This window comes from Anticarsia gemmatalis, chromosome 3 (assembly GCF_050436995.1).
Source record: "Anticarsia gemmatalis isolate Benzon Research Colony breed Stoneville strain chromosome 3, ilAntGemm2 primary, whole genome shotgun sequence".
NCBI classification, from domain to species: domain Eukaryota; kingdom Metazoa; phylum Arthropoda; class Insecta; order Lepidoptera; family Erebidae; genus Anticarsia; species Anticarsia gemmatalis.
Window position 1 is genome coordinate 1317863 of NC_134747.1, and position 13473 is coordinate 1331335.

At 37.5% G+C, this 13473-nt stretch overlaps 1 protein-coding gene across 3 annotated transcripts in view; it reads left to right on the forward strand.

Moving 5' to 3' along the window:
- Positions 1-13473, forward strand: part of Ge-1 (Enhancer of mRNA-decapping protein 4 homolog Ge-1) — a 26678-nt gene continuing 13205 nt past the window's right edge. For 2 of the 3 annotated variants that reach the window (XM_076135738.1, XM_076135740.1), the window contains exons 1-14: positions 1-163; positions 1125-1330; positions 3822-3928; positions 4341-4450; positions 4843-4991; positions 5663-5850; positions 6175-6287; positions 6797-7104; positions 7479-7585; positions 8554-8698; positions 9032-9147; positions 11613-11728; positions 12315-12397; positions 12759-12877. In XM_076135738.1, the coding sequence (XP_075991853.1) occupies positions 114-163; positions 1125-1330; positions 3822-3928; positions 4341-4450; positions 4843-4991; positions 5663-5850; positions 6175-6287; positions 6797-7104; positions 7479-7585; positions 8554-8698; positions 9032-9147; positions 11613-11728; positions 12315-12397; positions 12759-12877 (1917 nt within the window). In that variant the 5' untranslated portion in view covers positions 1-113. The remainder of the gene's footprint in view (positions 164-1124; positions 1331-3821; positions 3929-4340; positions 4451-4842; positions 4992-5662; positions 5851-6174; positions 6288-6796; positions 7105-7478; positions 7586-8553; positions 8699-9031; positions 9148-11612; positions 11729-12314; positions 12398-12758; positions 12878-13473) is intronic. The other variant, XM_076135739.1, reaches the window with a different exon arrangement.

The window sequence follows — 13473 nt, forward strand, 5'->3', positions numbered from 1 at the left end:
TATCAGCGGTTTGCTGTTGTAATATTTGCATGATTTTTTGCAATTACGATTCTATTGTGGATTTGCGTTATAGTTTCTGAAATTCATGTGGAAAGTGGAAGATTAGACTAGTAATGGCACCAACAACAATGCTTCCAAAGCTATCGGATGCCACCCAAACTATGTAAGTGACATTGATTCCGAAACTAAATTTCGCTTATGATTTATCGCTTACGGTAATAAATATCGACTGTAAGAGGTACCATGTCTTGTTAATAACTTAATACCTCTATTTCATCACAAACGAGCTGTTTAATTCCTAGTAGTAATGTAACCTGTTGCCTCAGTTACATTTTACATGCTTGAAATCAGGTAGACTTCCATTTGGCATTCCCATTTATTCTTTTCGAAAATTTCAATTAAATATGACATATACTTTGATCTACTAACCTTGGTAAATACATAGCACATTTATATATTTTATCCCATCATTTTAAACAGATGCTACAAATTGTCATTTAATAAAGCCAAACATACACACTAATTACATGAAATGTCGGGCTAATGTACCATAGCCATTCAATTATGTTAAAATATTTTAATCCTTGTGTAAAACATAAGGCCAACAAGAAGAAGTAAAGTTCAGAAAATCCTGGAAAAAAATGTGTTTTCTCTTCTTTTAACTCTAATACTAATATTGAAGATCATTCATGCTTTTCATAATCAGACATAATCAGAAACAGATAATGGTGATGAAAATATTTCTAAAGGGACCCTTTTGCCCTATCATCTTTCTGTCTTTATTTTAACTTTTTTAGCTTGCTGTGCTGGTTTCTGCTATACATATATCTACATAGTAAACAATGCATAATATACTAGAAAATCTATAAGCTGAAGATAATTCAAGCTTCAAAAACATGGCTTATACCTCCTAAGAAGACAATGACAAATTATTGCAAATTATAAACATAATATCTCTATATCTAAAAGAAAAAGGGTTAATTGTATAGAAAGCTTGCCATTATCTTATTATGTCTTTTTAAAAAGTAAGCATTAACTCAAGCCAAAAATTTGCATCCACCCTTATTAATAAGAAGCAAAACAAACCTTTGTAAATTCACCACAATTTAACTTCTATATCCTAGATCATTCTCCGATGGCGACGGAGTATGCAGTGCGGAGGTGTTTTCCACCAATGTGGTGGTGACCACTAACGCCGGCAACCATGACCATGGCAGCTCCAAGGTGAAGCTCAAGAACCTGGTGGACTACAACTGGGAGCCCAAGTTTTACTCCGGGCAGCTACTCGCTATTCACACCAGCGGGAAGTACCTTGCTTATTCTATCAAAGGTAAGTGACAATTAATTGTAAATTTGTCTGCCTATACAGGGTGTCCCATAACTCAACGATAATCCGAGACAGGATGAAAGGCCAAGTCATACCGGTTCTAGGAAAAATAAAAAAAAAATTCCATATCACTTAGTTCAGCAATAATAGACACTTTTCAAAAAAGTGAAAATTCCACACCCTTGGTCGCATTTTCAAGTCCTGTGATCACCAATGTCACAATTTCGCTGTGTTTTTTTGAATTTCGTGATCTTCATTAAATATGCTATTAATCGTAAAACAAATTAATGCACAAAACATTGTTAATTTAATAAAAAAAGTTAAGTTTTAGTTAGTCATCGTTCACAAAAATATCGTTAGTTAACTTTGACGCTTCATATTGAAAAAAAAATGTACTACACTACCCTTGGCAACTTATTTCAAAAGTTGGCGCATTTCATCAAGATTTCAAAACGGTGCAACACTTGTCACTTTTCTTGCCATTAAAAATGTTATTTTTATTTGAACGACGAGTATCCTCGAAAATGGATCGAACGTAGTCGTACAATTGTATGGCCTCCTCGTTCCCCCGATCTTAATCCAGTAGATATTTTTTACTGGGAATGTATAAAATAAAAAGTCTATTCAAAATCAATACAAAATCTATCAGAACTTCGCCAGAAAATTGACACAGCGTCAGAAGAAATAAATGCAAGGAATTTTGCTTGACTGGTGCAAAGATCTTTTGTACGCCGTTGCAGAGCCTGTATTCGTGCTAGAGGAAAGCAATTATTTTTAGTAAAGATGTAATTGAGTCAGTCCATAACCAATATTTAATGTAATAAACATAATAGGTAATGATAATAAAAAAAAAGAATGAACGAACCATCGTTCTTATTTAATTATTCTCCTTAAACTAAAGTAACTCCGAATTGTTTTCCTCTGGCACGAATACAGGCTCTGCAAAGCCTTAGAAAAGACCTTTGCACCAGTCAAGCAAAATTCCTTGCATTTATTACCTCTGACGCTGTGTCAATTTTCTGGCGAAGTTTTCATAGATTTTGTATTGATTTCGAATAGACTTTTTCTTTTACGCATTCCCAGTAAAAAATATCTACTGGATTTAGATAGCGGGAACGAGGACGCCATACAATTGTACCACTGCGTTCGATCCATTTTCGAGGATACTCGTCGTTCAAATAAAAATAACATTTTTAATGGCAAGAAAAGTGACAAGTGTTGCACCGTTTTGAAATCTTGATGAAATGCGCCAACTTTTGAAATAAGTTGCCAAGGGTAGTGTAGTACATTTTTTTTTCAATATGAAGCGTCAAAGTTAACTAACGATATTTTTGTGAACGATGACTAACTAAAACTTAACTTTTTTTATTAAATTAACAATGTTTTGTGCATTAATTTGTTTTACGATTAATAGCATATCTAATGAAGATCACGAAATTAAAAAAAACACAGCGAAATTGTGACATTGGTGATCACAGGACTTGAAAATGCGACCAAGGGTGTGGAATTTCAACTTTTTTGAAAAGTGTCTATTATTGCTGAACTAAGTGATATGGAATTTTTTTTTTATTTTTCCTAGAACCGGTATGACTTGGCCTTTCATCCTGTCACGGATTATCGTTGAGTTTTGGGACACCCTGTATATGTCAGTATTGAATCTTGAATTTAACATAGGTTATTGTAAAATCATTGAAATTAATTTTAATTGAAATATTGTATGTTTCTTATTACAATTTTATCCGTTGTAACATATAGGTCATACTATGGCACGATAATATAATGCTCAATGCTCATCTGATACTGCCTACCCAGCCTTTTTCTTCTTTAAGATATTTCATTTTCACAACCATAATCAGTTCTCAGATTTACATAATTATGTTTTATCAGTATTCTGCTCATAGAGAGCTGTTTAAACAATAGATTTTTGCAGTTTGCCCAGCTTGAACTCCTTTAAATGAAAGTGGGGTCTAATTAAATAATTATATTTAATTCAAGAATAAAACAGATGTTGCCTTCATAACAGACTATTCTTTATGTGAAACAATTTCGAAACTGGTTAATAATTCAATCAGACTCTTAGTTTAATCAATCATGCTATGCATTATATTACTTTTTCATTATTAGACTACGACTCCATACCATACAATGATACCTGGTGGGTACCTAATGATAATATAATGTATTGTATGTATAAGGAGTATTACATACATAGCTATGTATGGAAAGGTTTCCACAGAAAACAACCAGAATAGGTATTCTCGTTGTATTCTTAACTAGCTTTTACCCGCGACTGCGTCATTTTCTCGGGGTAAAAAGAAGCCTATGTCCTTCTCGGGTATCAAAATTTCTACATACTTTAGGCGTAATTGGGTAACATACAGACAGACGAGAGTTACTTTCACATTAATAATATTAGTATGGATAGCAGTACTAATTTATGTCCTTACTTTTATTTTCTTAGCAATCATCTAATTTGTAATGTGTTTATGTTCAGCTCCGAATGCGGTGAACCCTGGCACATGGAGCGGCATGGTCCGCGTGGTGTACAACCCGGAGCCGGGCACCGACAGGCGTGCGCTCATCAAGGGCATGAAGGGAGAGGTAAGAACATGTGAAATGCTTAATTATTTTTCAATTTTTAAGTCGCTCAACGCACTATATTGAAGTTACGTGACCGTGTACGTAGTACACAAATGTTATATGATTTTTCTTCCGTGTTATTTCGGCATTTATATATAAAATACATCGAAACCTACGACATAGTGTGTTTAGACACTAAAACCTGTACTATGAATGTGATGAACCCTAGAGAGGAGAAAACTTCAAGGTTTTATCACTCCATACAAACTTTTTGTTTGTCTCCTTACAAACTGTTTCTTTGTCTGTTTCTGGGATTGTCCAACAATTAACTTTACTTCATTATTGTGAAAACTACAAACTTAATAAACAATACAAATGCTGAAAGTCTCTTGCTGATTGGAAAAATAATATCTTTGTTATGATTTGTTGACAGGTGCAAGACTTGGCGTTCGCCCACATCCAGAACCAAGTGATCCTCGCGTGTATAGACGAACAGGGCAACTTTTATGTCCATGAGATTGAAGTAACTGACAGTGGCCTGAGGTAAATACACACTTTTCTGCATTCTTTTCATTTATTTCATGTTTCATCTATTCAATTAGCCTCTTTAATCTTTAAATTTTATTTTGTTTCCAAATTTAATTTTGAGAATGTTTTATATTTTAGGCTGACTTCAAAAATGTCGTGCGTCTGAAATGTAGTGGCCTTTTAAATCTACTAGATGAAAGTAACAAGGAGTATGTTAGTGTATAGTAAAAAGTATCAAAAACAATATTTTTGCCAAACGTCAACGATTGAACAATCCAAGATAGTGACTGAAGATATAAAAAGTTCTGAAATCGTGCGGCATATTTTAAGGCTCCCAGAACCTTTGAACTAAGTCAGGCAGTTAAAGTATGTGCTAGATATTTAAGACGTTATTGTGTATTGTACAGATGCACGCTACTGGCGGAGGTGCGCGAGGACACGGGCGTGGTGGGCACGTCGCACCGCGTGGTGTGGTGCCCCTACATCCCCGACGACGAGGAGGACTCCGGCGATGACGACGTCGCCAGGCTGCTGCTCACCACTCATGATAATATCGGTGAGTGGACACTTGTATTTGTATCTATCAGCCTTTCTTCCAACTATGTTGAAGTTGGCTTCCAGTCTCAACGGATGCAGCTGCATACCAGTGTTTTACATGGAGCGACTGCCTTTCAGACCTCCACAGCCCAGTTTCCTGGGTTATAACACGAAACCCTTCAGTAAGACTGGTTGTCAGAATTTCAAGCTTCTCACAACTGTTAGCGCCTGCCAAAGATCTTTGACAATGACAGCTGGGACCCACAATGTTACGTGCCTTCCGAAACATGGGGGAACTCGATATGTATAGATAGTCACCCATCCACAGTACAACCTCAGTAGGCGTAGGCAAACCTCAGAGTGGTTAACTTCAAATGCATTCTCACTGTAAGGGGTATTGTTGGATACTTTCGGTGGCTAACGAGCGTCGGCTTCAAATCTGGGGGTTACAGTTTTACTTAGAGACATACACGCATGCGTATACGCGTGCACGTGCACTTGTAAGAAAAACTATTTGGCTTGATAAATTTTACAGTCGAGTCTCAATTTTGGATTATACCATGTACAATAGTGTACATCTTTCCATCGTATAACTTTTCCAAATGACTACTCGACTTCATAAAAAAATTAGTTTGGCAATTGATGATTTTCGATATCTATCTTTATAATGATGTATTTCTGTGCGTGCAGCGCGCATGTGGAACACGCGCACGCTGTCGGGCTCGGTGTCGGCGCGGGGCGCGAGCGGCGCGGGGGGAGGCGTGGCCAGCGCGCTGAGCGCGAGCGAGCACACGGCCGCCATCCTGGACGCCGCCTTCTCGCCCGACGGTAGCGCGCTCGCCACCGCCTCCGCTGACGGATACGTCATGTTCTTTCAAGTGAGTACTCACCACTACAACATTTTTACTCCGAAATATGCACTCAAAAGGTCTTACATACAGTTGGCCTATCGCCCACTATCCCTCCAAACATTGATTTCACTATTGGTAACCAAATTGACAAAATGAGTTGTCATATTGTGAAAGTCGCGGAGACTCTAATTAAATTCAATGATTTTGCCATATCTCCGGGGTTATAACTTCACCACTGCTACCAAGCATTACGGAGCTCTTCTTTGAAAAATAATCCTATGATTCGCTGCATTCTATAATAATTTAAGTCCAATATAAGTACTATTATAACATAATAATTTGTGTTGTCAGGTATACCAGCACGGAGACAGCAGTCCTCGCTGCCTGCACAAGTGGCAGCCTCACGGAGGCAAACCGCTCAGTTGCCTCTTCTTCTTAGACAACCATAAGAACTACAACAATGAGTAAGTGTCTTACTATTACTTTGTATTTTGTTCCTATTTAGAAAGGTTCTTCTGTAGAGTTGGTTTCTCTTAAAGAGATTGAAGTAGCGGGCATCCGACTTACGATGACATGTAATTTGTTCGATAATACCATTTCATATTTATAGATATAGATCTTAGATCTTTATATATATAATTCTCCTGTAAGTGTGTATGTCACTGAACTTCTCTTAAACGACTGGACCGATTTTGATGAATTTTTTTGTGTGTGTTTAAGGGGATCTGAGAATGGTTTAGATTCACAATTTTGTCCGCAGGACAATGTTTTTTTAATTAAATTTCAATTTATTAGTAACGTGTAGACAGGACAACGTCTGTCGGGTCCGCTAGTATCCTATAAAATTGATTGGCGTCACTGCATTTATATACATTTGCATTTAATAAAATGAAAAAATACGAAATATGTAACGGTTATTATGAGATTTCAGTTTTAATAAAGAAATATAAATATGTTGGCTATTATTCCACAGCGTCCAATTCTGGAAATTCGCGGTCACCGGTTCAGAAAACAACACTACCATTAAAATCTGGTCGTGCAAATCTTGGACGTGTCTGCAAACCATCACGTTTACTCCTGGTTTAGCCAACGAAGCCACTCTAGGCCTCAAAGCCATGTTAGACACTAGTGCCAGTTACCTACTGCTGTCAGACTTTAAGTCAAGGAGTTTGTATGTGCTGAATATGGCGAGAGATCCAGAAGATACCCTGGCTTATTGTAAGAGCATCTCGGAGTTCTTGCTGCCTTATCCGGTGTTGAGCTTTTGTATTGTTGATGCTGGTAAGTGAAATATTTTTCTGTTGTATTTTTATAGTAGGTATTGCGTTATAACTCGATTTTAGTATTGATACTAAAGTGTAAGTGGCTCCTTGGCTTCTTAACAGGTCAATTTGTGTTATTATCATAAGTATTATTTTGGTGAGGTCAAACCTAATTGAAATGTTTAAAACATAAATTATCTTCGCGTCTCCAGTCGCATTAAAAAAAGCTGAACTAGCTTAAATCATTTCCTTGCATACGCAATCTATTTATATACTTACATACTTATTATAAAATAGATGGGTTTTGACGTGAAACAAAGCACAAAAAGCAAAGTATCACATTTATAATATAAGTTTGGATTTGTTACTAATAAATGTATTTGTGTTGTACAGAGGAGCAACAAAGCAAGTGCGAGCCAAGTTGTGACGATCCGTTCCACCGCAATGGCTCCAGTGGTGATGCTGGAGACTCTCCTGACGACTTTGAAATACATCATGATGTAAGTAATGATAATAATAAATCTTTACACTGTTTCGGAAGGTATACTATGCATTATCGGCATAGAGTGTCTAATTATTGTACTTATACAGTCACTTTTAAATTGACTGCATTTGTAAAAGCCATGTGCTTACACATACGTCTTGTATGTGATAGCACGTATGATACGTGCACGTGCACGTGTATATTTTAGTCTTAAGTTTTAATGTCGCATACAAATTTGAACACGCTTTCGAAACGTCTTTACGCTTTTAGGTCCTTATTCTATAGTTTTTAGTACCTTCCTTCCGTATATAACGTTTTTAGATTCTTATTTCAGAGCAATAAAAATAAAGTCACAAAGACAATAGAAAGTATATCCATACTAATATTATAAAAGCGAAAGTAACTCTGTCTGTCTGTCTGTCTGTCTACAGTCTATAGGCTACTTTTTACCCCGGAAAAATGTCGCATTCCCGGGAAAATTCAAGTGGCGAACGAAGTCGCGAATTATCGATATAATAATGACATTAAATTAACAAAATTCCGTTGTCATGGCAACTGTTTTAATGGCGGATATGCCTTAGCGCGACTTCGTTGTATTAAGAGATATAAATAATTTAAAGAATATTTTTCGTGAAAAAAAGCATATTTTATATCATCACGTTACGACCAATAGGAGCAGAGTAACAGTAAAAAAGTGTTACAAAAACGTGGAAAATTCTGACCCATTCTCTCTTATGTGACGCAAGCGAAGTTGCGCGGGTCAGCTAGTTGTAACATAAATAATTAGAGTTTAGAGTTAGAGGGTTGTGAGTGCTTCGGAGCACTTACCTAATGAGCAGTTGCAGGGAGCAGAGGTCCGTAGACGTCACATACCTCTTGCAGGCACCACCACTCCGTCGACGTCGCCGGAGTACGACGTCATACATAAAAAGTCGTAAGTAACACTACTGTATTGTCTCTTATGCTTAATGTGTGCGTGTGCAGGAGTCGGGTTCGGGCGGGTCGTGCGGCTCGGCGTGCGGGCGGCGCGTGGTGGTGCGCCTGTACATCGTGCAGCCCAAGGGCCTGCAGGAGGGACGCCTGGTCTACTCGCCGCCCCGCAACCCGCTGCATGCGGACCTCATGCACGGTACGAATACTACTTCTACATCCATTTAGTCATCTGTAGTTATTATTCTTGACAGCCCCTGTCGTATAGACGATACCGTATGCGACAGCTGATCGCAAGGACTCAGGTTTTTAAGTCAGACAAAATCCAATAGGATGGTTTTCATTTCTTTTAAAATGATCATAATAGTAACCCGGAATTTCACAATGGGGCCGCTTTTTATTGCATGGGGCTAATTTTGTATAGGTAAAAGATGGGCGTACATATTTATTATTCGTCTGGTAACATCTTCGGGTTTAACAAGTGTAATAATTATTTTTCCTTTCTTAATTTTTTTTAATTATATTTCTAAAGGTCTGTCTGAGCTGAACTTGGAAGAAAGCGCGTCGGAGTCCGCGTCGTCTGCGATAGCATCAAGCATTCTACAACAACAGAGTCAGCAGCTCAAGAACTTGCTTATGAGGACACAGGTAATTTACATTATTTATAAACACACACAGAGCTGGCGATAATAAATAACACGAAAAGTTACTTTGCATATAAATATTGTTTAAGTTAACAAATCTACTAAATAAAAGCCAAAGATAGTCTAGAATCGGAATTTAAAATCTTGTTTTTCTTTGTAAACTAAGTGCCTACATAATTAGGTACCAACATTATCTTTAAATAGTTTTTGGACATAATTACTATGACTTAACGTTTGAGTAGAAAAACTAAAGTAGAAATAATAAAATGATGACTAACATAGTAATATATATAAAGGTGTAAAATATTAGCTTTTACCGTGCTTCAGAGGGTACGTATCGCACATACATGCTTACCGTTCACTCATAATTAAACTCTCCCAGTAACAATAAAAATACGTCACATTGTATTATATTGCACATATCATTACAAAGGTATACATGGGTCGAGGGTATATTAAATAGTTGCTTTTTTACACTAAATCACATATGAGATATACATACAGAAAATCACGCCTGTAGGAAGAGACCAAAGAACGCCACTTGGTACGTCCCTCACAAACTTCCCTTGCCTCATTCACAACCATGCATCTTGTCCTGCACATAACAGGACCGCCTATTACGAGTACTACGCACCTGATCTGACAAAATTTATATACACCAAAAATTACCTTTATCTATGCAAACAAGTTGATAAATTTTAAACACAGCACAGTTTTCACTGCCAACACTTAGCACTAAACTTTATTATCCGACATTTGTGCAATTAAAAGCAAATGCTTAATTGGTGAAGGAAAACATCTTAAACCATGCTTAACAGAGTGCTTTGAACAGTTTTTGAGATAATGCAAGGTCTCAATACTACACTGGCTTACAGTGGCGAAGGGTCAGTTTTTACAAAAGGTAAGCCGGAGCTATTAGGCATTGTCTAGGTATAGTACCTACATATTATGTACATCGTAAGAATATCGACGTAAAATTCTGCATAATAACAATATGAGAGTATTATCTACATTCGACTACAGTCTCTTATTTCTCTCTCTACAGTCTAATAATACATAGGTACTTACCATGCTACCTAATCATGCTTGTTTTTCATTAAGTTACTCTGTCTTCAGTAGTAACACGTAGGTAACACAACAGCACATATTTAAGATAACGTATATCGAACGATTGATGATTGTCTCGCACTGGTTGTTTAATAACATATTATACAAGCAATTTAGAATATATTCATCAACAATAAAATATCAAACACATTATGGATAAACGCAGAACACTTTAATAGAAATGAGTTTAACCTATAAATCTGACAAAATGAAAATTTACTCGAATAGAAACATGCAAAACAATTACTGTTTAATAAACTGATACGTTCACAGTTATGCACAAACACATTTACTAAGGAATAATGTTGTAATAAACACAAATATTCTAATTTGTTATAGAGCGCGCGGAAAAAACAGTAGGTAAACAAACATAACCTAATGTCAAACTGGTGAACAATGTTCGACTCATACTTATGCAGGATGCTTAGCTTATATTTCGCCATCTCGCTCTTGCACGCGGCGCGCGCCGCGACAGAAACATGCGTAAGATCATGCGTCCGCCGCGGCGCGGCGGCGCGAGCGCTGTAGCGCGAGGCAACCCGCTCTTCCTCCGGCTTGTTCGCCACTATGCAGCGCGGTGTGACATCGCCGCCATAGTTTTTATTGTACGCGATTCCCGATCAGCGCCTACGGTTTATTTCATTATTATTACTTCACGTTGCGTTTTTAGCGGAGCGTAATTTTTGAAGGGTAGGCGTTTTCGTACTGTTTCGATTAGATTATTGATTCTAGTTAAAGATTTCGGTTTAAATATTGTTGATTATTAATTAATTGTGTATTAATTATTAGGCAAAAGTAAACAATTCATTTAACACTAATATTAAGTCTGTCCAGAAAGGGAAGCCGGTAGGAATCGAGTTGTATGGAGCCTTCGCCACTGCTGGCTTATTATTTCACATAAATTAATAAGGAATGTGGAAATAGAATACTTGCGGGTCGTGCTTATTCATTATCGACGTTATTTCAACGCACGCAAAGTGTCAATTGTTTTCTCAAAGACAAAAGTAGTGCTTTTCGCTTCACCGTCGATGTAAAACTCCGTTCATATCTAATATACACTGATGACTATTGAATACATCATTGGATTGATGATTTTATTTCAGTTGTATCGAAATGGTCACTTTCAAACAAAGAATTTCAATTGTAAATTTTGTACACCTTTGAAAGCTGCGAACCTTGCGTACAAGTTTCTACTAAGTTGATGGACTATAATATCTGTTGATGAATTCAGCTGCTTTACAGTATCATTAAATTACTTTACTCTTATAATAAGGATATTATCCTGTAGATATGCACGGAGCTTCATAGTAGAAGTACAGGGAGCTGGTTGTAATATAGTGTGTTGTTTATTTGTAATTTTAGCCTGAGGTAATGGAAGAGTATGATCCGCAGAGACAGCCGGGCAGTCTGATCGGACAGCGCCCGGAGTCGCCATCTACCGCGCCGCAACTAAACCTTATGACTCCAGACGCTTTTAGGTAAACACTAAGAGTTTTGAAGTATCATCAGCACCACATTTTAAGCTATTTTTAAGATACAGCAGTCAACACATACTTTAACCTTCACATTCCATCCAGTAATAAGGATAATAAACCTCTCATTTGTCACTCCAACAGAATATTAGACTCATATTTTTCTTCCTCTAATAAATAAGGTTGATACTGTAAAGGTGGTAGATAGAGACATGAGACCGCGACAGGAGATTGCGACCGTAACTTTATTTTAGGAAACGTTACAGTGTGTCATCTGCCCCTGTCTCGCTTGCAAAATGTTTCAAATGCATTACCTAAAATCAAGTAACGTTTGCTGTCTAAAGTCTCGATCTCCAGTCTCTGTTGCAGCGCGAACCGCAACCTTCAGTAGCATGGTCGTGCGCCCGGTTAATTTATGCTACGCTAAATCCAATTCTAGAGTCCGCCAATCAAGATGTCCACTGCGTTACGTAGAAAGTCCATATTGCATTATTACGACAATTCTCTTTTGTTAACCGTTATCACTATATTCATGGCTTTCTTATTAATATAAACAAAGAATACTTATATTAAATAAATATGTATGTTGTAGCTCGCCTGGTAAACGTGAAGAAGATGACCCGCCATTGTCAGCAACGCCTGACGTCACGGCTAAACCACGGTCATCTAATGCAGGTAACATAAGGATTACAATTTTAAAAACGGCAAAAGTCTCCTCTAGTATTTATTTGATACTAGTTTTTAGTATTTGTTGTTAAATCGGCAATAGAAAATACATCATCTGTGCAAATTTCAACTGTCTAACTTTCACCGTTCGTTCCTGGTGACAGTCAGACAAAGAAAATAATCTTAGCTAATGGGGTTCCCGTTTTACCCTTTGGGTACGGAACCCTAAAAATGGTCCGTTCTCGACGGTGCAATCCATATTAATATACAGCCAGTTTTAATAACTTAATTAGTTCTAGAATACATACTCTATTTTCGTTGCCTTGTCTTTTGTACATAAATAATGTTGTATTACTGTTCATCCGTATAGGTTGTGTAGAAGAATCCTGTGTTGCTGTCGGCGGCAAGCCGGCGTCGACAGGTTCGAGTCCCAGTCGCGAAGTGCAGCAGATCATGGCACACAACGAGCATACGTTCTACAAGGATATGGTATGTTATATTCAGCTGTTAAATCATTATTGTTAATAGTGTGGAGGATCACGTCGGGGTCACCACTGTGGAGGAACGAGGTGATCATGTTTCTCCAACACAAAGGGAGGATCCTCCGACCAGGCAAGGTGATCATGCCTGGTGGGCCTAGGCGGTCCGACTGTTGTAGTCGGGCACTTGTATATTGTCAATTGCAGTGCAAACTTCGATAGCGCGATTCAGGATTTGTGACGTCAGTTACACTGCGCGTGGTGATTGGTTGTGCGCTGGTCCCAGTAGATATCGCTGTATGTAGCGATCCGCTACAATAGATTTTATACATAAAATACCTAAAGCCTGTTTCCCATGGAGGTAGGTTAAAAAGCGCCAATTACTACGACCTCAAAAATCTTTTTTATCTTATTCACATCCATATAACTTGTCACAAAAGACTGCTGATTACGAGTATTACGCGCCTGTCCTTTATCCAAGACATCACCGTTATGATTTGTGTACAACCTGTAACATAATTAACGCACATCCTGAAATTAGTTAGTTCAGAATCGGTAGCTAAATCCATCCCACTTCTTTCCAAAAAAATTTTTTTTTTGTTTAGA